The sequence below is a fragment of the Lampris incognitus genome, chromosome 2, assembly GCF_029633865.1.
Source record: "Lampris incognitus isolate fLamInc1 chromosome 2, fLamInc1.hap2, whole genome shotgun sequence".
Classification (NCBI taxonomy): Eukaryota; Metazoa; Chordata; class Actinopteri; order Lampriformes; family Lampridae; genus Lampris; species Lampris incognitus.
In genome coordinates this window covers 93164252-93189614 of record NC_079212.1, presented here as the reverse complement: position 1 = coordinate 93189614, position 25363 = coordinate 93164252, and the positions used below count along the sequence as shown (strand labels likewise).

At 50.3% G+C, this 25363-nt stretch overlaps 1 protein-coding gene across 1 annotated transcript; it reads left to right on the top strand.

The window, feature by feature from the left end:
- The first annotated feature begins 299 nt into the window (after positions 1-299).
- Positions 300-24261, top strand: sema3fa (sema domain, immunoglobulin domain (Ig), short basic domain, secreted, (semaphorin) 3Fa). The gene is made up of 17 exons (XM_056273643.1): positions 300-383; positions 473-535; positions 5191-5310; positions 7417-7506; positions 9675-9768; positions 11371-11490; positions 12672-12811; positions 13786-13900; positions 18221-18290; positions 19403-19547; positions 19742-19964; positions 20363-20451; positions 20595-20636; positions 21236-21393; positions 21605-21672; positions 23141-23274; positions 23818-24261. Exons 1-17 carry the CDS (start codon positions 315-317, stop codon positions 24259-24261), a joined length of 2184 nt encoding a protein of 727 aa, XP_056129618.1. The 5' UTR covers positions 300-314.
- Positions 24262-25363: the final 1102 nt, after the last annotated feature.

Here is a 25363-nt window from a genome sequence, read left to right as displayed (position 1 = left end):
AAATGAAGCAAAAAAATAAATAAATGCATTTTTTGTAGTTTTGGCAAACAAAGGGCATTTCTGTGCCAAAAGTGAGCTGCCTACACAGATGCCTTATGACTGTGTTTGTGGTTTAAGTTTGTGCTTCTGAATTGGTCTTGCGCTTTGTACAGTTACAAGACTGGCCGTGGCTAGAAAAAGAAATAATCTCTTCTCCTGTCTTTCTTTTGTCCCTCTTTCCAGAGCTGAGGTCCACGGGAACTGCCCACCACTTCTCCTTTTTGCTCAACTCGACAGACTATCGGATCCTCCGCATGGACGAGGACCACGACCGCATGTACGTGGGCAGCAAGGACTACATCCTGTCTCTGGATCTGCATGACATCAACAAGGAGCCGCTCATAGTAAGAGTTGTGCGATGCAACTCCCGATCCTGGAATCTGCTCCAGAACTTTCTTTAAATCTAACTGATCCGTTGCTCTCTCCCCACCAGATCCACTGGCCCGTGCCCCCTCAGAGGAAAACCGAGTGTGTGCTGTCAGGGAAAGACACAAACGTAAGTACTCCAAAAGACCAAGACGCAGATTTCACAGCCACCCTCCGGGGACCTCACAAACGAACTTCCAAATGAGCCACGCACACACAAAGAAAAGCAGGAACAGCAACGGGCTCCATGTGAATCCCTGCTCGAGCACGTTGCTGCTGCACATGAGCTTCATTTGCTTTGGCATCACAGCTGCTGGAGATGATCCGCTGTCAGTTGTTGTAGTGTTTTCGGAGACACGTAAAACTGAAATCCACGGGGGCGTCCGGGTGGCATGGCGGTCTATTCCGTTGCCTACCAACACAGGGATCGCCGGTTCGAATCCCCGCATTGCCTCCAGCTTGGTCGGACGTCCCTACAGACACAATTGGCCGTGTCTGCGGGTGAGAGGCCGGATGTGGGTATGTGTCCCCGTCGTTGCACTAGCGCCTCCTCTGGTCGGTCGGGGCACCTGTTCAGGGGGACTCGGGGGAATAGCGTAATCCCCCCACGCGCCACGTCCCCCTGGTGAAACTCCTCACTGTCAGGTGAAAAGAAGCGGCTGGCGACTCAACGTGTATCGGAGGAGGCATGTGGTAGTCTGCAGCCCTCCCCGGATCAGCAGAGGGGGCGGAGCAGCAACCGGGATGGCTCGGAAGAGTGGGGGTAACTGGCCAAGTACAATTAGGGAGAAAAGGGGGGAATAACCCCCCCTCCAAAAAAAAACACCAACAAAACTGAAATTCATTCCTCCCTCTGGCAGTGAAAACCACGAACAGGGTGCAGCAGCCATTGTCACTTGTGTGCCGTAAGCTCAGCAGTAAAGAGTCCCCACCCTGGGAAGCATGGCATCCTGGGACCAAAGAGTCCCCACTCTGGGAAGCATGGCATCCTGGGACCAAAGACTCCCCACTCTGGGAAGCATGGCATCCTGGGACCAAAGTGTCCCCACTCTGGGAAGCATGGCATCCTGGGACCAAAGAGTCCCCACCCGGGGAAGCATGGCATCCTGGGACCAAAGACTCCCCACTCTGGGAAGCATGGCATCCTGGGACCAAAGCTATCCCAGGCAGTGTAATATAGTACAAACTACATGGGCCTGTTCTACTGTAATATTGACTGTGGAATTGGCAGATTAGCTGTCCAACAGAAACATCTCATCACCATCATCACCATCATCATATTTCAGTCCTTGTCCCTGTTTGAGTCACGTGTTTGCTGCTGCACCGGTGCTCATTCCTAAAGATGGAGAGTGTCTCGAGCCACGGTGGAGATGCCGGTTGATATCATGTCACGTGACTCCCTGGTCCAGATGGATAGAATAACTGTATCAACGGAGAAAAATCCCAGTGTTCAGCTTAAAAAGAAAAGAGAAGAGAAGTTGAGTGAGATGACGAGGTTACTGGACGAGGACCCCCTTAAAGCTTCTTCCAGAGTAGGACTGATTTTGGGAGCCCTTATTTGCCGTCTCGGCATCCCTGATTACTGATTGCGTACAGCTGCCACCGATTAAACTGCCGCGCGCCCGTGGAGGCTGTGACAGTAAGTATCTGAATTTGGAGGAAAACGCCCAAACCTAGACAGTCTTCATCTCCAATCCGGTAACGGAAAAGTCACAAACAAAGCGCTCGTCTTCCTCACACACCGCGAGCCCCGTGACTACAGACTGGTCATATCAACTGACTCGCCGGCGGAAGCTGTAACCGGAGCTCTATCGGCCCCGGCGGAAAGGGTTAATGGCGTTCAAGTCAGCGCCCCCGGGGAGCCCAAGGATGGTGCTGAAATTCAGAATTCATATCAAAACCAGATCCCGGGCCCTAGTTTGCGGCTTCTCTTTTGATTTGTTCACACATGTTGACCCACCCGTCCCGCCCCGACCCCCCCCCCCAGATCGAGGGAGTGAATATGGGGAGGCTCCAAGGGAGTGATGAGAGGGCTATGGATAATAACCCCCCCCCACCCCACCCCACCCCCCTCCCACCGGTACTGAGAGAGCCGGCTGCTGTTTATCCAACTGGAATGTTCATTTATACATGTTCGGTGACCCGCATCGCTCATCGCCTCTGGCTACATTGTATTGGCCTCTGTGTGTGTGTGTGTGTGTGTGTGTGTAGGCGTCTGTTAATGGGTAATGTGTGTGCGTGTGTGTGTGTAGGCGTCTGTTAATGAGTAATGTGTGTGTGTGTGTGTAGGCGTCTGTTAATGGGTAATGTGTGTGTGTGTGTGTGTGTGTGTGTGTGTGTGTGTAGGCGTCTGTTAATGGGTAGTGTGTGTGTGTGTGTGTGTGTGTGTGTGTGTGTGTGTGTGTGTGTAAGACGGGGTTGTAACTTCACCGCTGAAATAAGAAATAAAATTGGCTACGGGGAAACAACTCGGTAACCCCGGCTCCTCTTCAGGGAATAACAGATGATGACAATTCAAAGGCAATTCAGAAGGGATGTCGGTTCACTCAGGGGGGGTCAAAGGCAATCATACCTACTGTGCTCTCTGTGGGGGAGCACAACTGTGCAATGAATAATACAGACACACACACACACACACACACACACACACACACACACACACACACACACACACACACACACACACACACACGGGTTGTACGCGAGCTCACACATGCATACGTGCAAACCAAACACACATCCATGGAGTTGGTTGAGATGTGCCTCTGGGATGCTGCTAAGATTTGCCAAAATGGCTTATCCTCCATCCTGCTGACAATCTCTTCCGTGCTTGGTACATCCTTTCTTTCTTTTGCCAGCTGTCGCCAGCAGCCACACATGACGTTACGACAAACCTGAGGGGCTATGTTATCAGCCACTGTCATGGTGCGGGGGAATTTAGAACCAAGAGGGCAGGGCGGAGACATCTGGCCAGACGTGCGGGGATTTACAAAGGTTGATGCTAGATCCAACGGGGTGTAGGCAGAGGTGTAAAAAACAGGTCCAGAAAGTAAATGTCAAAACCCTGGATTTGCTCCAACCATGTTACTAAACCAGTTGATTTCATTAGCTAGTTTTCCCTACCTGGTCGAGGGGTGGTGTTGACTAGAATCTGCTGGTGTAGTGCATGAGTGGGGTGAATACATGGTTTGGACTTTTACTTTCTGGACCTGGTTTTTACACCTCTGGGTGTAGGCACGGAAGTAGCCGTGATTGGCTGTTGCATCGGCCAGTAGACAGCGCGGAACCTCGAAGCGCACTGACTGCCAGACCGACAGAGGGAGCAATAGCTGGGGCAAGTTAAGTTAATGTTAGTTAGCTAGCGATAGCAATAGCAGTAGGGTTAGAGTACGATCTGGCAATGTTAAGGTCAGTTGTAAGCTAGCTAGCTAGCTAAATGTTTCAGTGCATATCGTTTGTATCAAGTCAGTGCGCCTCGAGGTTCCACACTGCCTATTGGCCGACGCAGCAGCCAATCACAGCTACTTCCGTGCCTACACCCCGTTTTGTTTTTTGTTTTACTTTTTATTTTTCAATTTCCCCCCTTTTTCTCCCCGCTCTTTTTTTTTTTAGCCATCCCGGTCGCTGCTCCACCCCTTCTCTGCCGATCTGGGGGGCACCCCGACCGACCAGAGGAGGCGCTAGTGCAGCGACCAGGACAAATACCCACATCCGACTTCCCACCCGCAGACACGGCCATTTGGGTAGAGGCCTAGTTCCCATTGATGCAGAGAACGGAAATGGAGTAGAGAACGGTCAACTGAGCATGCGCGAAATGCCTCTACCATGCCTCCACACGCCCCGCGTAGCATCCAGGCGCTAGAATTCTAGGAAGATCCGCCCCTACTCTGCGTCTGATTAGCTAACTTTAACCCTAACCCCGCCCTAACCTTAACCTACCCAACCAACGGAGGCAACGAGTTCTTGCGCATGCTCAGTTGACCGTTCTCTGCATCGATGGGAACTAGCCTCTACCCGGCCATTTGTGTCTGTAGGGACGCCCGACCAAGCCGGAGGAAACACGGGGATTCGATCTGGCTATCCCCGTGTTGGTAGGCAGCGGAATAGACCGCTACGCTGCCCGGACGCCCGCGCCCACACCCCGTTGGCTCTAACATCAACCATTTAAAAACGTCAGACCTCGAAACCGCAGAGCTGTTCTCACCACCAGCATCTTCACGTCTGCACCATAAAACTACCCCTGGTGGCTATTAGGCACCGTTTCCCCACATCCGCCGAAACCCTCAGTGGCTTTTAAAGCTCTCACAAAACCATTCTAGACTCGACAATGTTGGGTTTTCGCTGTCTTGTGAGGACAAAACGGCTGTCAGTTGTGAGCCGTGTCGGTACACGGGGCTGAGGTTACTGTCAGCTCCCCAGTCTGCATGTGCTACCAGTGGCGCACCACTGGGTGGTTTTGTCAACCCAGTCACACTGTTTTGGAAACCGCGTGCATCTAACAATGTGGCCTGCTCAGAAACCGGGGCCAGGCCGGCATCGAGAGCCAGATAACCGGGCTGCCAAACAGCCAGTCCAGCCAGTGGATAAGATAGATGTGATGACTTGCAAGCCAAGCAGAATGAATATCTATCTTCTGGTGGTGGGGGCGGGGGCGTGATCTATTACAAATCACTTCTGTTCTTTCTTTTATTGTAGTTTCATGAGCAAATGAGTTTTTCATCCGGGTAATCCTCCTCTCCTCTCCTCTCCTCTCCTCTCCTGTTTTTTTTCTTCTGTCGTCTGCAGGGGGAATGTGGAAACTTCATTCGTCTCATCGAGCCGTGGAACCGGACCCACCTGTACGTGTGTGGGACGGGGGCGTACAACCCTGTCTGCACATATGTGGACCGAGGACGCAGGTCACAGGTAACCAAAGACACAACGGGCTGTCCGTGGAGACACGTTGACCTTTACCCCTCCCCCGCCCTGCTTCCTCTACCCCCCCCCCGCCCCGCTTCGTATCTGCTGGGCAATCTGGGTCAGAAAAAGAATCTCCCTCCGCTTCCCTGCTCCTCATTCTCCCGGGCTCCTCTTTTCTTCCGTCATTTTCCGGTTCTTAGTTTTCATTGACGTGCTCCGTTTCACGGTCTGGAAAACTCGGAGAAAGGCCCGGAGTCGGCGCTTTCCGGATCAGCAGCGTCCCAGAAATAACCATGCGCTACAGCCGCAGAGGTAGCTGGGATGCCGGTCCGTTCCTACTGCTGGGAATAGCGTGTTGACAGTATGTTTAAAGCAAATTCCCCCATCTTCCATCCCCTCCCCCCCTGCCCCTCCCCTCCTCCCCCCGGGTCCTCCTTCACCTGTTTAGAAGTGGCAGAGCCTGTGGCCTGTCTCACCGCCTGTCTGAGACTCTCTGAAAGGCCATCATTACCCATGTAGCCACTCATCCATCATCGGTCGTGTAGCTCCTCATCCCTCCCACCCACGGTCCCTTCCTCCAGCCCTCCCTCCCTCCCCCCCCAGTACGAAAACCATTCAGAGCAGCCGCAGCTGCCATCCCCGGCCCACACCTACATCGGCGATCCTGCCTGTTAAGTCTGGGTGTTTAGATGGGGGGGGGGGGTTTAGATTTCGACGTAAAGGCCAGTCCCCCGCTTGTCATTCAGCTCCTCTGCCCCCCCGAGGCCCGGCAGCAATGTCACTTCACACCGTAAGGGTTTTCGCCTGCTAAGCGTAGACGTAAGTAGGAACCGTTTGTCTGAAACGCGCCCCCCTCTCTCCCCCTCTTGTTCTACAGAGGGGGGGCGAGTGTTTAATCGTCAGTCAAACGTCGAGGTTTTGTCTTCACAGCGAGGCGAATCATCGCTGTGGTTTCCTTGCCTGGGTTATTGAGCATGGCACTTTTTTTTTTCCTTGTACTAACCCGTGTCTTTCCTTTTTTCTATATACCATTTCCTCTGTTGTTCTTTTCGACAGTTGATTTTATCTTGAGGAGTTTTATACCAAAATGCCGTCGCTCAAACAAATGCCGAAGTCGCTACCTGAAGTTTATCCTTCACCACCTTTAACATGCAGAGGAGCCCTCCACTAAAACACCATTGATACCATTTTAACATGTGATACCATAATAAACGAAATAGTTAAGGCATCCAGGTGGCGTGGCGGTCTATTCCGTTACCTACCAACACGGGGATCGCTGGTTCGAATCCCTGTTACCTCCGGCTTGGTCGAGCATCCCTACAGACACAATTGGCCGTGTCTGCGGGTGGGAAAGCCGGATGTGGGTAGGTGTCCTGGTCGCTGCACTAGCGCCTCCTCTGGCCGGTCAGGGCACCTGTTCGGGGGGGGGTAGCGTGATCCTCCCACGTGCTACGTCCCCCTGGTGAAACTCCTCACTGTCAGGTGAAAAGAAGTGGCTGGAGACTCCATGTGTATCGGAGGAGGCATGTGGTAGTCTGCAGCCCTCCCCGGCTCGGCAGGGGGGGGGGGGGGGGGGGGGTGGAGCAGCAACCTGGACGCCATCAAGGATTTCATTGGATCTCACAGGGTATGGGCACTTTTCATCAGATTTTGGGTATCGACGTTTTGGATTAGAACTCCTCAATTGTTTCTGTCCTGTGTCCAGGTTTGAGTCTGCTGCACGGCATGGTTTATGTGCGCGACGCACAGCTTTGGTAGTCCAACACTACCAAACAGTCTTTTCCATACAAGCATGGACGGATGTGATCACTAATTAATGGCTGTCAACCCCTGCGGTCTTTCTACTCTGCTTTTACCTGGTAGTGGGATTTTTGTCCGTCCATGTTCTGTCTTTGCGGTCTTTATTGAATTTACTTTTCAATGGTTCTCTTTGTTGCAGTTGTTTCTGGCACTGGTTCGCTTTTGGGCTTCTCCAACTTTTCCATTCTTTGGACTTCGTGGTCGCCAGGGGGATTTTCATTTGATTCTGGGTTGTTGAGTTCTGATTGAAGAAGTCCTTTCTTCTTTTTTTTTTGTAATCACATGGCCCGCTCTGCCATGTCTCTGTTGTAGGGCTCCCTCCACCCGCAGGCACCCCAGTCTGGAGGGAGATCAAGTCGCGCGGCAGACTACAGCACCACGGCAGGGCCTGTGGAGGCAAAGGTGGGCGTAGGGAGTTTAAGAAGGCCTCGGGTTTGGTGCCCACCTTATGCATTGTTGATGTATAAGTCCAACATGTACTGCTGACAACATATTAAGTGTTCAAGTGAGGGACGGGTGCTTGAAGCGAGGTTTTTGACACGGGTCACCAAGTGCTTAACCATCGCAAGGATGTTTTATTTCTCTAGCTACACCACCATGCAGGCTTTATAATGTCCCATGATCTGTGTTGTACAATGTTCACTATCTGGGTCTTTTTGTGCAAATTTAAAACAACAGATTCATGGTGTCCGGGTGGCGTGGCGGTCTATTCCGTTGCCTACCAACACGGGGATCGGCGGTTCGAATCCCCGTGTTACCTCCAGCTTGGTCGGGCGTCCCTACAGACACAATCGGCCGTGTCTGCGGATGAGAAGCCGGGTGCGGGGTATGTGTCCTGGTCGCTGCACTATAGCGCCTCCTCTGGTCAGTGGGGGCATGATCTTCCCACACGCTACGCCCCCCCCCCACCTAGTGAAACTCCTCGCCGTCAGGTGAAAAGAAGCGGCTGGCGACTCCACCTGTATCGGAGGAGGCATTTGGTAGTCTGCAGCCCTCCCCGGATCGGCAGAGGGGGCGGAGCAGCGACCGGGACGGCTCGGAAGAGTGGGGGAATTGGCCAAGTACAATTGGAAGGGGAAAAAAAGGGGTGGGGGGGAAAACAGATTCATTCTTGGACTGATTTTTTTTGTGGGGAAAAAAATTTGACTTTTGATTAAATGTACCACTTTTGCGCTGGTGGAGGTGTTTGGGACGGTGCCTGCTAGGAGTGCAGCCATGAACACAGGGGGTTGGTGGACACAGCCCAGCTCCAGCGCTCAGCTCCACATAGCAACCACACAACTTTTTTTCTCAATTGAATTTTCTTTCCTTTTTTTTTACCTTTCTATTTTTTTTTAAAAAAAATTTGGGAAGAACCTGATTAGAAAACCTCTCAGTCAGACATGCGTAGGTGTTGATCTTCGGGGAGATTAGTGCACTGAACCTGAGTTGTGGGTTGTTACAACTGGCGTCTAAACACAGGAAACGTGCCGAGTGCCAGAAAACACATTTCTGAGGCGTATCTCATCTGTGAGAAGCCGTCTCGGATTAGCCTATCACAACACCGCCCGCCGTTATTCTCCACACTCACCTGTCTGGCTACATCAGCCTGACCTGAAGCACACCTCATGTAGACTTGGAGACATGGAGACACTTAGCCAGGGTGGACATAAAGGCTGAAGGTGTCCTCCCATCCAGACCCACTAACATCAGAAGCATGGTGGACGAGTTTTGGATTGCTCTATGTTTTGCCACAGCTCGCCATCTCGCTGATAACTGGCTGTGAATGCTTTGTGTTCCCCTTGTCCGATCTAAAAAGAAAACTACAAGTTTGCATTGTGCTTAACACAATAGGATTGGACTCCATATCCCATCAACCTCAGTACCCTGACTGTCTCCCAGCTGACTGCATAACCAGTTTAATGCAACTGATGCTTTCGCAAATAATCACAAATACATACATCATTACATATATTTATTTATGGGCGTCCGGGTGGCATGGCGGTCTATTCTGTTGCCTACCAACACAGGGGATCGCCGGTTCGAATCCCCGTGTCACCTCCGGCTTGGTCGGGCATCCCTACAGACTGGCCGTGTCTGCGGGCATGTGTCCTGGTTGCTGTACTAGCGCCTCCTCTGCTCAGTCGGGGCGCCTGTTCGGGGGTGGTGGGAGGGGGAACTGGTAGTGTGATCCTCCCACGCGCTACGTCCCCCTGGCGAAACTCCTCACTGTCAGGTGAAAAGAAGCGGTTGGCGACTCCACGTGTATCGGAGGAGGCCCGTGGTAGTCTGCAGCCCTCCCCGGATCAGCAGAGGGGGTGGAGCAGAGCCCGGGACAGCTCGGAAGAGTGAGGTAATTGCCCGGGTACAATTGGGGAGAAAAGGGGGGGGGGATAAATTTTACATATATATATATAATTTATTTGTTTGTTTATTTACTTATTTATTTTTGTTTGCCCAGAGAGAGAACCTATCCCTCACCTCCTCGCCCCCCACAAAACTATGTGATAAAACTAAAATGTGTGGTCACACGGAACCTGGAGGTGATGGAATAATTAACGATGTGCCTCCTTAATCCTTCGCTGTCCCAGGAATACATTTTCCGCCTGGAGCCCGGCAAAGTGGATTCCGGAAAAGGCAAATGTCCCTACGACCCCAAATTCAACAGCGTCTCGGCCCTGATCAGTAAGTACCTGCTTGCCCCGGTGCCTGTGGCCTGTACAGGCACCTTCGAGTAGATCTTCCGCACAAAACAAAGAAGGTTTTTAGTATTTCTTTGGTTTCCATTCGGCTAAACTCTTTCGCCCGCCCCAAAGAAAAAATTTTAACCGCACAAACTCAAAGGAAGCAAACCCCTCCTTATTGATCTCTAATGTTTGCTTTTTAGGGAAAAGTGCGTGTATAAGTGATGTGTGTGTGTGGGAGGCGTCAGCATAGTGTAACTATATTTGCTCCAAGTCCGTGTAAACACAGTTTTCCTGTCGGGAGTGATGTGCTGTCCCATTGTGTTGAGACTGCAGCGCGGTGCGGTGGAAACTAGATGTACAGCACACATCTAAGGTTTACATTATATGTCCAGTGAGTTAGTCAGAGTGTCAAGCTGTGCACACACCCCGTGTCAGTAGGTGGTCTCGGGTTGTCAGCAGCTCGCAGGTCGGTTGGTCAGGCTTGGCTGTTGACCACCGACCTCCTGCCCTGTTTGTGTGGTTGCATGTGTGGATGTTTGTATGGATGTGTGCATGTGAGCACACGTGTGTGTGTGTGTGTGTGTGTGTGTGTGTGTGTGTGGGTGGGTTGTGTGTGTGTGTGTGTGTCTAGGAAGAGAGGGAGTGAGAGAGAGAGAGCAAGAGGGATCTAGAGAGAGGGGGAGTGTATGTGAGAGAGAGAGAGGGGTCTAGAGAGAGAGGGAGTGGGGGAGATAGAGAGGGAGTGAGGGAGAGAGAGGGAGTGAGAGAGAGAATGAGAGAGGGAGAGAGAGGGAGTGAGAGCGATACAGAGGGAGTGAGAGAGAGCGATAGAAAGAGCGAGGGGGAGTGAGAGAGGGAGTGTATGTGAGAGAGAGAGCAAGAGGGATCGAGAGAGAGGGGGAGTGTATGTGAGAGAGAGAGGGGGGGGATCTAAAGAGAGAGGGAGTGGGGGAGAGGGAGAGAGAGGGAGTGAGAAAGAGAGAGAGAGGGAGTGTAAGAGAGGGAGAGAGAGGGAGTGAGAGCGATACAGAGAGGGAGTGAGAGCGAGTGAGGGAGGGAGGAAAAGAGAGAGAGGGAGTGAGAAAGAGAGAGGGGGTGAGAGAGGAGAGAGGGAGTGTATGTGAGAGAGAGGGGAGTGAGAGAGATAGAGAGAGGGGGAGGGAGTGAGAGAGATGGAGAGGGAGAGAGTGAGAGAGAGCAATAGAGAGGGAGTGAGTGAGAGAGAGCGATAGAGAGAGAGAGGGAGAAAGACCCTTCATTGTCCTACGCCATGTCAGCTGACTTTCAGCTCCCCTTAGTAAAAGTAAGAGGTGTACACCTCAGCTGCTGTGCCGCTGTACACAAGTGTTAAAGCAGCCAAAGAGAAATCCCACACCAGCACACATACAGAACACTGGACTCCCCCGTAGGCCCATGTGCTCGCACTCCTCCTTTCTCTGGCTGCGTGTCCCATTGTTACGTCGTATTCGGCAGCCTAAGAGCATCTCTGTACCACAGGCTTCTGTATGGACAATAGGCGCCTGTACTTTTACTTTGTTTCGTGGTCGTCCCCCCCCCCCCCCCCCGTCTAACGCCTCCTTTCTCGCCCTGTGACGTGCAGACGGAGAGCTGTATGCAGGAGTCTACATTGATTTCATGGGGACGGACTCGGCTATATTCCGCACGCTGGGGAAGCAAACAGCCATGAGGACGGACCAGTACAACTCCAGATGGTTGAATGGTGCGACACAAGTTACTACATCTATATTGTGTTGTGTTTTGTCTTGTTGTGCTGGCCTTAATGCTCAGATTTCTCGTCCTCCTCCATTTCAATTCTTCAGCTTCTCCGATACATTACTATATCACCCTGTCACTCACAACGTACCCATAAACAGCCGATCACATCTTCAGCATCCTCCCTTCCTTCAGTATCTGTGCTTTTTTCTGCCTGTCTGAATCTGTAGTCTTTTGTGAGCCTGTTGTGTGCCATGTGATGCTATGATCATTCGGCTCACAGTACCGCCTATGCTGCTTTATGAACACACGCCTCCAGAGCCCGACACCGAGGTCAACCAAGGTCACAAGGCCCTGGAAAGAAACTGTGCCGGCAATGATTCGGAGTACCCTCTGGTCTCTAATGAACCATGATTGTTATAGCCTCACACATGCTAGATGGGTCCATTTTGGGTGGATATAGCCACCAGCACATCGATCACAGCCTCCCACCCCACCCCACCCCACAACCTCATTCATCTGAGTGACAGCTTCCTCTTTTGACCCTGTTGCCCTGACAACAGTCCCCTGATGGAGATACTCCGGGTTTAGGACACCTGAGTCCTGCTAATCAGCCATGTGGGATCCCCCAGGATGTTCCCCCTCCCCCTTGCAAAGGAACCCCCCCCTCCCCCCTCATAAAAGTGCTCCCAGTTACCCCCTCCCCGTGTGTGGGCTTGCCCCAATTTGGCATCCTGGTCTGTCACAGTACCCTATGTGTCCAGCCGTGACCCAGTAAGCCAGCCAGAGGGAGCGGAGTGCCATATTGAGCTCTGTCACTGGGTAGAAATAATGAGGTTGGTTTTAAACGGGGCGACATGCTGCACTGTGTCGAGTACAGTGCTGGGCTTCAGGCTACAACCGTACATGTAGAAGAAACATTTGTCCTCTCGTTGCCTTTTTCCCACTCCCAGTGAAGCACTCAAAGCTTTGTTCCGCCGCCCCCCATCTCCAGGTTTAAACGACGACTGTATGTAAAGTGGGATTTATTGGAGTGCTATTAATGATCTGTCTTTGTCTGTCCGTCTGTCCCTCTGTTTGTCTGTCAGTCTATCTATCAGTCTGCTTGTCTTCCTGTCTGTCTGTGGACCCTGGCTGAAACGTCTCGTGGCATTTTTAACCGACTGCCTTTCGCCACTTTTCTCACAGACCCAACGTTCATCCACGCGCATCTCATCCCAGACAGCGCCGAGAAGAACGACGACAAGCTCTACTTCTTCTTCCGGGAGAAGGCTTCGGAGATGGGCCAGAGTCCTATGGCCCAGTCCAGAATAGGCCGTATCTGCCTGGTTAGTTGTCATAGCAACCTAATGACAGTGATTAAAGTCAATAAGGTTCGTTGCCTACCAAGTTCAACCTAACGTGTCCTCTGTTTCTCGCTCGTGCTCACTGTCACTACCGAGTATTACCACTGTAAAGCAGAGGTCACAGCAAGAAAGGGACAAAACAAAGCCCATCGCTTTCCCTCTACACTAATTTTGGTGGGACAGGATATTTTTTGTCCCTTCCGGTGAACAGTTTGAATGGCAGAGTTGATCTTCTGCGCCCCGTCTGCATACATGCATAATCATCCATGCAGACTCGGTGCCGTGTTTATCCAATGACGTAGGCGCCACTTGTGCAGTCACCTGGAGTGCTGTTTATCACCGCAGAGAGTCAAAGAGTGACGCTGCGTCCAAACCTTCAACCTCTCGCCACATACTGCCGCCTCATAGCACCCCAGAGACACTCAGCCTGTCTGTCAAGACTCTTCTGCCGTGTCCCTGGCCCCCCGAAAACATATTCCACGAGTTTATCGTTTGCTCGAACAGACGAGGACAGTGACAAAAGAAATGTTTTGCTGCTGCCAATGAGCTTATAGATTATGTATAGATTTTTACCCTAAAAGCGGAGGAAACGGGTGAAAGTATGATTCATCTGCTCCATTTAATGACACATTAAATACAGACAGATACAAAACTCATATTTTTCCAGTATGTCAAATCTTTTGGACTGTGTGTAGCATATTAAGAGTTCTGGCTCATTAATCATTTTCCCCTAGGCTTCATTTTCCACAGCAGTGGTCGCGGTTGGCTACAATCCCTTGCAGATGGGCCAGACTGACACACAGAGCTTATGTTTATTCACATAGACCCCCTAAGCCAGCACTGGCTGTTAGTTGGCCCATTGTCCCGTCCAGCTGGTGGTCGGACGTAGGGTGGAACAGCCTCTCCGAGGCGCCTTTTAAAGAGCCGTGATTGATGCCGATCTCTGTGCCCTGCAGAACGATGACGGTGGACACTGCTGTCTGGTCAACAAGTGGAGCACCTTCCTGAAGGCCCGCCTCATCTGCTCGGTGCCTGGGGCAGACGGCATCGAGACGCACTTCGATGAGCTCCGTGAGTTTCAGTTTTCATGTTCCTCTCCAGATGCTCCCTTTCATTCCCGCCCCTGTTGAAGAGTGTGAATATGGCTGTCTCAACTGCCCCCTCCAAAGATACAAAATACTTGTCTCCATCCATTCACCACTTGGATTCAGCATGTATTCATTTTCACTCCACTGTGTTTTGTGATTTATATGTGTTTTCAACTCAATCCAACTTCTACTGGGTCATGGTATTGTCATGCCTTTTTGCACATAATAGAGAAGTGTATCCTGTATCTGAACGTACTGCACATGCTCAGTGTCAGTGTGGCTTGCAGACTGCAGGCCTGACATGATGGACAAGACCGTAGGATTGAAAGTAAAAGTTCATGTCAGCATGTGCCTTGAGCATGGATGGCACTTACAGGGTTAGGGGTTCTGTTCCCACTGTGGCTGGCCATACTGTAATGTGATCCAGTCATTTCATTACGAGGCCCTTCGAGACACTAGCAAAGCACTATAGAAATGCAGTTACTCATTCATGTGACCCGTCTTTATGCACGCTCAATAATCCAGGTAAGGAAATCACAGAAAGTTGAATCAGTTCATCTGGACACAACGTTTATTGAGAGAAACGTTTCATCACTCGCCTAAGTGACCTCTTCAGTCTCCACTGACTGCTGGTATCCCCACCCTTACCGTGATCATGGCAAAATTACAACACAGGTGTGCCCAGATGGACTTATTGTTGGAGTTCCTTTTCTACTATGCAGTGATGCATGTACTTGATGCACTCTCTTATTTGATGACAATCCACATTAAATGATGTTAAAGTTCAGGGAACCTTCAGGTTTCTGTAGGACACCTGCCCGTACTAGTGGACCTACATTATTAAACTCCTCCTGGATCAGCCACCAGCCACCCTATGGAGAAGCTTGCATGTACTAATGAGCCCAAGAGCTATGCCGTCTGGAGCTTGGCTCCTGGTAGGGTCACCCAAGGTGGACAGGTCAAGGGGGAGGTTCCACACAAAGCGCAATCCAACAAAGACCTCAAAGGCGGAACTGGCGGAAGACAACGCCAGTGAAGGCGGATGAAGGCTGCAACAGAAAGCGGTCCCCAATCGCGTTGGATCTCCATGCCATTGGACTCTGGCCACCCCCTGCCAAGGACCGTGTGGTGGCTGCAGGTGTATCGGCCTCTCCATGTAAAAAGCTGTCACGCACAGGCGCCATCCCGCAATGATACCCACAAGAACCTAGAAGGAGGACAGTCATACTCGACCCCAAGTGATGATGACATTACTAAACCACAGATACTCTGATTTTGTTGTAGCACATGCCTCCACATTATAGAGTACTAAATGGATGCAGCCTTTGCTGCTACTTCTCTCCATTCTGCCGGCCTACAGCAATGCCAGAACTTAAGGTATCGATGACTCATCATTTCCCATGAGGCTTCCTGTTTGTTTCCATTCAGATATCAATATATTTACTGTGTAGAGCCATCAATATAGCCAGACCGTTATAAGTCTGTCCTTTACTACCATCACTATGTTCCGCGTTGAGGCTTTTGTGCTCATGTTTGCACATGAGATAGAGAAAGACAAACTGAGTGTTTGTGTGATCGAAAGCGAGAGAGGTGAAAGAGGAGAGCAGGGATCTCCTGAGCCCTTTAGATAAGTTAGATAAGATAGAGTTTTAAATAGGGCTTTGTGATCCAGTTTCACTCTGTTGGCACAGTGGGGATTATCCTGATTTATCCATCACTTACATGACTGACCTCCCTCTGTCTCACAGAAACATGTTGGAATGAGGCGGGACTCAGTATCATCCTTGATATAAGTGTAAAATAGGTATTGGCTTCTTTGGCGAGGCAATATAAACGACAAGCATGTGTTAAGCACCGATGGCAGTCAGAATGAATGCCAGCTTTTTCTATGTCTCACCTCTACAGTTTTCTTTTGGCTCGTCAGTGCCACATCCCACCCAGCCGCCCATCAAACTGGTCAATAGCTGAGTGCTAGCCTGAGTGCAGACAGGCGGTGGTGAAGATGCTGAGGCGTGTTAATCCAGCGGTCCGGCGGAATATCCCTCCTCTCTGTGGTTCGCCTTAGCACAAACACAGGCACTCTTGCAGAAATGAATGATGTTTCCAGTCCTACAGGGGCCCCGACGGAGCCCAGCAGAGGCATCGGAGTGGTTGTATGAGGGCTCGGGGGAGAGAGGGGGAGTACATTCAGATGTAGAGGGAGAGCGGCGGCTAGCAGAGAAGACAGCACTTTGTCTTTCACGGGGGGGGGGGGGGGGGGGCAGGACCAGGTCACGGAGTGTGCAGACAGAAAAGAAGACAGGATGGGATGAGATGGCAGGGGAAACCAAGTCTGTCAGGAACAATGGACGTGTTGGTACTCAAGTTTTATTGCTTTTTCTAAAGAGTTATGATGGAGAGAATAAAACTATTATGTTCCCGTTTTTGAGCTTTATATTACTGTAATCCCCAAAGCCCCCAAATTATTTCCCACCATGCCAGAGAAAAGAAAAGGAAAACATTTTGGTTGTGTTTTCCCAGTATCTGTAGTGATGTTGCGCAACAAGCCTTCTGCGGAAATTTGATGCAACGCAGTTTTTAATGCCGTCAAGCGAGCAATATGGTTTCCATTTGTGTTGCTTTTAAGACGCAGAGCCACTCAAGTGGGCAGCGAGGGGAGAAAAAAAATCACACATAGTTTATTTGGTTCTCCTAGTCCCCCGTCTCCTTCTACCCATTGACGACCACTTACTGTTCGCACACCACTTACTCCCCCTGCTCTGTTTCTGCTTTTCGGCGCACCGCTTCCCTGCGTGTCTGCAGCCGCCGCGGATGCCCGCGCACATCTGACAGTGCAGCGCCTGCAGGAATCCGTCTCATCTGACATACCGACAACGAATGTCAGAATGATGCAACTTGCACCAGATGTGATTTATTATCTTCCTCCTTCGCCTCCTCTTCTCGGTTTGCAGCCAGAAGGTCTGTCAAGCTGGCGTCAGATGAGTTCTGACTTCGCATTGTGTTTGCCAGAACTTAATTGCTGGTTTTGTTCGCAGCAATTACCTGTGACTTTCTAACCCTGGCAGCAAAGGGGGGGGGGTTTCTTTTTCTGGTTTGTTTTCTTCTTGATTTCGGGTTGAAAGATTCCGCCGATGTTGCAGCTTTGCAGGACGAGAGGGGGATATTTATTTACGCGAGACTGACAAATGTAAGGATCCTCTTGTTTACTCTTTCACATCGAGGGCTTCATGTAGCGGCAAGGGCGTAAACCGCAAGTAATGTCCTGCTCGTACGACTCACCCTCATTTCACATCACGTGAATAGAAAGGTATCATTTCCCACCCCCCCTTTGAAAAGTGTGTTGACATATTTATTCAAGTCCGGAGGCGTTTTTTGTTTTCTTAATTTTTATTTGGAGAGAAATGTGCACAGGGGGCATTTCAAGGTTCCCCGCTTGATTGCTGTCAGGTCTGTCAGATTGATGTCTTGCTTCTGGCTTCACGGATGACCATGGAAAAATTCCCAAGTTATAACAGAGAAGATAGGATTTCATGCCTCATCTTATCCATAGATACCCTCACTGATTGGCCTTTCCGATGACTTGGGAGCGGGAACCGTTCTTGTCCTGCTCTTCTCCGTCCAAGGCCGTGTGAAGTAGCCGATGAGAGCCCTTCTCGATCGTTCCCCCCTGATGGAAAGCATTACGCCGAGCCCCGTTTTCACCTCTTATTCTAGTCGAATCAGGTAGTCTACTTCACACTGATTTTTGTTTTCTTTCTTCCTTCCTCATTGTTTTCCCTCGTTCTTTTCACTCATTAAAACACTGGCGGATACTCGGGGTGCAACGGACCCACCCCCCCGGAGTCACGGGGATGCATATGGCTCCCATTAAAGCTATGTTACACCAGAGATTCCGTTTCACTCAAGTTCCCCTCGGAGATTTGGGGAACTGTAGTTTCACCTTGCGAAGAGTTTGGATTCAGGATTCCCCGCTAAGACGCCGGTAACCACCGGCTCTTAAGCACAAGAGAGGCCTTCTCCAATAACCCAAGTCTTATGTAAATCTAGGATCCCAAAGACTCCACATGTCACGTCTACCGTTAGCTCGGCTCGCTCCAAGTTCCCAGGTGGGATCCGGTGATTAATACGCCCGGCGGCTGTTTTGATACAAGACAGAGACACGGACACCATTATTTACATATCATACCATGTTGGCTCTGGCGGATCATTTGTCACATGAGAGATTTCTTTTTGCAAAATAAGTGGCCTTTTCGCTGTTTTATTAAGGTTACTGATTGCAGTAAAATATTTTCCTTTCTAACAGGGGATGTGTACATTCAGCCAACTCAAGACACGAAGAATCCGGTCATCTACGGCGTGTTCTCCGTCTCAGGGTAGGTGAATGAGAGACTTATCGACTCTCTCTTACCCCTCCCCCCCATCTGAATTCCTTCAGCCCTAAAGGCACGTTCCCTCTGTCTCGCTGAAATGCTCTTTGATATAGTGGGGGTGAATAAGGTAACAAAAGGTAAGGAGGGGGAGTGAGCCCTGGCTGACTTTATAGTCCCACATGGGTCAGCGCCGATAACAAGACGTCCGGATTTGAACCCAAGGAGGCAACCACGGTGGGCGTCCGGGTAGCGTGGCGGTCTATTCCATTGCCTACCAACACCGGGATCGCCTGTTCAAATCCCCGTATTACCTCCGGCTTGGTCGGGCATACCTACAGACACAATTGGCCGTGTCTGCGGGTGGGAAGCCGGATGTGGGTATGTGTCCTGGTCGCTGCACGAGCACCTCCTCTGGTCGGTAGGGGCGCCTGGGGGGAATAGCATCATCTTCCCATGCGCTATGTCCCCCGGGAGAAACTCCTCACTGTCAGGTGAGAAGAAGCGGCCGTCGACTCCACATGTATCGGAGGAGGCGTGCGGTAGTCCGCAGCCCTCCCTGGATCGGCAGAGGGGGGTGGAGCAGCGACCGGGACGGCTCGGAGAGCGGGGTGATTGGCCAAGTACAATTAGGGAGGGGGAAAAAAAGGGGGGGCAACCACAAAATCCAGGCATGTGAATAGAGATGCTGAGAGCACACTAGCTTGGGGGATGGAGGCGTCCCGCTCACATTCAGCCAAAGTAAACAAGTCTTGATAAATGTATTTGAGAAACAAATACTGTTTATGTTTCTTTTCTCTCTTTAGGCATCAGGCCCATTTAGGCTTAGTTGATAGAAACACTTGCGATGCTAATGATAGAGGCCTCTGACAGGCGTTGCAAACACAGCACACCCACCACACGGCAGCAAGATGCTGCTCCGCGGTGATGAGCTACATACAGTATGTGGGTGTTTTTCCAAGTCAGCGTGTCAGACAGCTTGACTGCGGTGCGGCCGAGCCCGTTTGAGAGCGCGTTCACGTGTCTCGATCTGCTCAGATAACGGGGAGGAGGTAGTTCGTACGAGTTCGTCTTGTCTGGTTTCCTCTTTGTGTTCAACTTTTTCACCCTCCCCCCAGATCCGTGTTTAAAGGTTCGGCGGTGTGCGTCTACTCCATGGCCGACATCCGTATGGTCTTCAATGGGCCCTTCGCCCACAAGGAAGGTCCCAACTACCAGTGGGTGGCCTACACTGGGAAGATCCCCTACCCCCGCCCTGGGACTGTGAGTTATACACACAGCAAAAATATAGACTCACAAATACATGCTCCACCCTCTGCATTTCACACACACATACGCACTTTCCCATGCACATACTGTTTGGGCTGTATACAGTCGGGTTATTCTCGTCATTGATTTGAGTTGTGTGTTTTGCATACAAGTGTGATTAACGGCCATTTGTGCAATGATCAACACAGTGTCCCGGAGGAACTTTCACCCCCAACATGAAGTCCACAAAGGATTACCCAGATGAGGTCATCAACTTCATGCGAAACCACCCCACCATGTACAACGCCGTGTACCCGGTGCACAAGCGCCCCCTAGTGGTGAGAACCAACGTGGACTATGAGTTCACAACCATCACCGTGGACCAAGTAGCAGCTGCAGATGGGAGCTACGAGGTGCTCTTCCTTGGCACAGGTCAGCGGCCCAGAGCATTAACCTACATTATGTCATATTTTCCGATACCGACATCTCTCGTATCTCATAGCCAGATGCCATGCCGGACACAGAGTGTGTGTCACATTTGAGGATGATTTACATATCAGAGAGTTGTTTACAAGTGTCCTGTAATACTATCTCTCCCCCCCTGGCGGCGCTTCACACACATTCTCCCTCTGCCGCTTTTTAAATCCTGCTCCTGTATTCGCTTCGGTCACCCCCGTGATTGATGGCTTGTGTCGAGAACTGTATGACAGGACAGTCTCAGGTTCAACATTTAAGTAAAGATACCTAGAAGGGAAGAGTGCAGCGCGAAGACCAAGGGTCAAAGGGTCACAAGTGGAAGACTCAGTCTGCCTCCTTCTTGTGTTTCTCAGATAGGGGGACTGTGCAAAAGGTGATAGTCCTGCCTAGAGATGACTTGCAGACTGAGGAGCTGGTCCTAGAGGAGGTGGAGGTCTTCAGGGTCAGTCGCTCTCTTTCATTCAGTTATCTGAATCCATTCATCTATTTTACCTCCTCTGCTCCTTCCTGCACATGAATATCTGTTTCCTCGCTGACAAATTTCCTTTGTGTGCTGAGAAATTACTGTTAAATGTCTCGTTACAGATCCCCACCCCTATTACCACCATGAAGATTTCATCCAAACGGGTAAGTTACAAACTAAGGTAATTAAAATCATCATGGGGGGGGCAACCGGGTAACATAGCGGCCTATTCCGTTGCCTACCAACTTACCAACCGGCTTGGTCGGGCGTCCCTACAGACACAATTGGCCGTGTCTGCGGGTGGGAAGCCGGATGCGAGTATGTGTCCCGGTCACTGCACTAGCGCCTCCTCTGGTCAGGAGAACTGGGGGGAATAGCGTGATCCTCCCACGCGTTACGTCCCCCTGGCGAAACTCCTCACTGTCAGGTGAAAAGAAGCGGCTGGCGACACCACGTGTATCGGAGGAAGCATGTGGTAGTCTGCAGCCCTCCCCGGATTGGCAGAGGGGGTGGAGCAGAGATTGGGACGGCTCGGAAGAGTGGGGTAATTGGCCAAGTACAACTGGGGTGAAAAAAGGGGGGGGCATCATGGAGTGCAGAGAGTTCTTTGACAACTTTGTATTTACAGCAATTCAGTCAATCTAAAGAAGAATAAAAACAGGGTATGGCGTTTGGCGTGATCCAACACAGAAGTGTGCCACCGTGAAGGCATCCTCTTATCTGATTCTTTTCCTCATCTTCCCCTCTTTGTTGCCCCGTAAAGCAACAACTGTACGTAGGGTCCGTGTTGGGTGTGACTCACCTGGCTCTGCACCGCTGTGACGTGTATGGCGAGGCCTGTGCAGACTGCTGCCTGGCCAGAGACCCTTACTGCGCCTGGGACGGCAAGTCCTGCTCCAGATACTCTGCCTCCCAGAAGAGGTGAGTACCAAGAGAGTACATGCACAGACACACATGTGCGTATGTGTTAACCGACAGATGTGTCTACTCTATAGATGTGTCCACACACACACATTTGGGCAGAAAATATAACTTCCCTTTCACATCTTCAACTAATTCTTATCATGTAACACTTCTAGAACACGTTTTAATTAAGCTCTTTATTTTTGGAAATTTGATCTGACCCCTCTAGGCGCAGCCGTCGGCAGGATGTAAAATACGGCAACCCAATACGGCAGTGTCGAGGTTATAACTCCAACAGTGAGTGTCAAGATTGCATTTTATATCAAACATACTGAAACAGCGCAGGAGCCAAAAAATAGTAATGGTGAAATCAGACAATTACTTCAGCCTGGTGTATGAGCAGTACCATTACTTCAGCCTGGTGTATGAGCAGTACCGTTACTTCAGCCTGGTGTATGAGCAGTACAATTACTGTTGGTGATTCACTTCTAGCACACGTACATGAATTGTACTTGACATGACATGCACTCTTGGCTATGATAAGTTTTCATTGCTATCCTATAGCTATTATTATATTATCATAGCTGTTATTTTACTATTATACTAATTACACCATGGTCATGGAGAATACTTGTTTCTGATTGGCTAGACTGTGTGCATTAAAAATGCTTAATGCACTCATAGTGGGGTGAAAAATCCTTCAAAGTTTTATCACTTTTGGGGGCAACCAGGTAGCATAGCGGTCTATTCTGTTGCCTACCAACACGGGGCTCAGCAGTTCGAATCCCCGTCTTACCTCCGGCTTGGTCGGGCGTGCCTACAGACACAATTGGCCGTGTCTGTGGGGAGGGACGGGAGTGGGTATGTGTCCTGGTCGCTGCACTAGCGGCTCCTCTGGTCGGTCAGGGTGCCTGTTCAGGGAGGGGGGGGCTGGGGGGAATAGCTTGATCTCCCACGTGCTACGGCCCCCTGGTGAAGCTCCTCACTGTCAGGTGAAAAGATGCGGCTGGCGACTCCACATGTATCGGAGGAGGCATGTGGTAGTCTGCAGCCCTCCCCGGATCGGCAGAGGGGGTGGAGCAGCGACCGGGACGGCTCAGAAGAGTGGGGTAATTGACCGGATACAATTGGGGAGAAAAAAGGGGAAACGGGGAAACCCCCCCCTCCCAAAAAAAAAAAGTTTTATCACTTTTCTAAATTCATACGCTAATCGCAACATCGCTATGTAACCATAGCAACACACTGAATCAGTAGCAAGCCCAGTAGACAGTCAAAGCAAACGTTAGCCATTAGGCTAACGTTTGCTTTATATTCTTTTAATTGTGTGTCCAAAAGGTTCAGCCAAGAATAAATGAATGCTTTCCTTTTAATTTTTAGCAAGTGAGGTAATCCACTCCAGGGTGTGTGTTAAAGGATTTTAACACACTTTGAACACACTCTGCACAATCCTTTAACGCACACCTGTCATGGATTACCCTCGTATTCTCTATACTGTATTTTGCTATTACTATTTAGTGCTGTCTGGTGCCTGTAGGTTGACACACAAATGAATCTGCCATTCGCTGACTCTAAGTTGCTTTACATAAAAGCAACTGCTAAATGAGAAAATGTAAAAAAAAAATCATAATTAATCATGCAATAGGGAAAATCCTTGCACAATATGGTTGCACATCAGGAAATGCTGTAACATACCTTAATGGATATATGGTCGTTTTCTTGCTAGCAATAATGCATTGAAATACTTGTTAAACCTATGGTGTTGTAGCTAATAAGAACACCCTGGAGACGGTGCAGTATGGGGTGGAGGGCAGCACTACCTTCTTAGAGTGCCAGGCCAGGTCTCCTCATGTGTCCCTCAAGTGGCACCTGCAGAGGGAGAACAGCGACCGGAGGAAAGAGGTGAGCCAAGCCCTCGCTGTAACGCGGCCGTTAAGTCGTCTGGATGTCTCTAGAGCCTTGTAGCCACGCTTCCACCTCACGTTTATGTCATGTAGCACAGTGCATGATCATTGCTTTTATTGTATGACGCAGCTTCGCTCTCTTAGACAACTAAGCGACACACACTGCCTTGAAATTCTGCGAGGTTGATTGAACTTTAATCTCCAAATATGCCGACCTTTACAAGCTGTGTCCAATGGCGTTCCAGCAATTGCAGGAGGAGCAAGTTAACTTCCTGCTTCTTCGTGACTTGGTGCACTCTGGTTTGTGCTTTACCTTGTGCAAACCTTGTGCGTTTATTAATATGGCAGGAAAGCAGTCTAAGGGTGTCTCTATAACCCAGGCCAGTGACCACCACCACTTCTAAATACTGAACAATAGGCAGTGGAGGATTTCTAAATAATGTCAGTGAGAAATTTTAAAAAAAATTGAAAGATGAATTAATCAATTTTTTCGAGAAATACACATTTTGGCCTCTCACGGTGTCCTCCTGCCCCCTTCTAGATACGCTCAGAGGGCCGGATCCTGAAGACAGAGCAGGGTCTCCTCATCCGCTCCCTACAGACATCCGACAGCGGCATCTACCAGTGCACGTCTACCGAGAAGAACTTCAAACACATGCTGGTCAAACTGCAGCTGGTGGTCCTGTCCAGCCGCACCGTCAACAACGTGTTGGTGGAGACGGGCAGCCCGGCCCTCCTTCCGCTCCAGTCCAGCGCCTGGACCCCCAGTGCCGGCCAGTACAAGGACCTGCTGACCATCCTCAGCCAGCCAGAGATGGGCCTCATCAACCAGTACTGCCAGGACTACTGGCAGCTCGGGGACACCAGCCCGGGGGACACCATACTGGGGCCCAACAAGGCCAAAGGCCTGAAGGAGCTGAAGGAACAAAAGAAGCCCCGCAATCGTCGGCATCACGAAGAGCAAACGACCCCGGCCGAGACATGAGGAGCTCGCCACGCAAGCCACCCTTTCTTAGTCAAGCCCTCCCTATATCCCCAGCCTTCCAACTCTTCCACGCCACCTCCTAAACACTCGTTCCCTCTTCTGCACAACCCCACAAAGAGGGGCAAGACTTAAGTCAAAGGATAAAGAAAAAAAATAGAATTATCATAACGGACAAGAGACGTACAACAACCCAAAGCAACAATTATAAGCAGCAAACAACCTTTGCATAACTCTTGGTAAAGATACACAGTATTTATTGTAGGTTGTAAATAGTATTTCTTTGTACTTAACTAGAAAACATGTTTTTGTGAATAGGTAAATCTGTGCAAATATTGTTGTTATTATGTTATTATTGTTAGTGTTATTGTTTATTACGATGTGTTATTATATGGAAAATATCTTTATGTTTGCTGTTTTGACAAGCGGTAACATTACACAGATGTGAGGTTGGGGGGAGTGTCCGTGGGAGGACCGATGGACATCCGATCAGACACGTTTTGGAACAGCGGCCGCCGTGTCGGATCACTTGACTGCTGGCAGTATTTAGTCTCTGAGATGGATGTCTGGTCCAGTTGATTTTCCAGAACTTTCCTAAACTTGAGAGTGCAGAACTCCCTCCGTTACTGTGAGACACAGTCAGTTGGACCGTAAGACAAGGGACAGGGGGGGAAGGGGGGACACAAAGCGGCATTTCGATGGACACGCAAAGACAGAGGAGGTGCCCGTGGACTTCTGCAGTTTGGAAAAGGCACCTCGTTGGCCGTGCCGCCACGTGTGATTGACAGGCCCTGTTGTGACAGGTGTGATATCCCCTGTTCTTTCATTACTGTTTGAACTGACCCTGGGGTGATCACGTGTCTCTCCGTTTCCTCCACAAAGTGAGACGTCCTGTACTGCATCTGTACATCTTCTTCCATGTGGTCCAGCCACACACACACACACACACACACACACACTGTAAAATGCCCGTGTTACAGTGACACGACCCGCCATGTTTCTTCCAAAATCGATTGCTGTCAAGTGTATGTTTTGTTTATGTGTGACTATTACATCTCAATGTTGTATATTTACAAATGTGATCATTGTGATAAGTTGGGGGTTT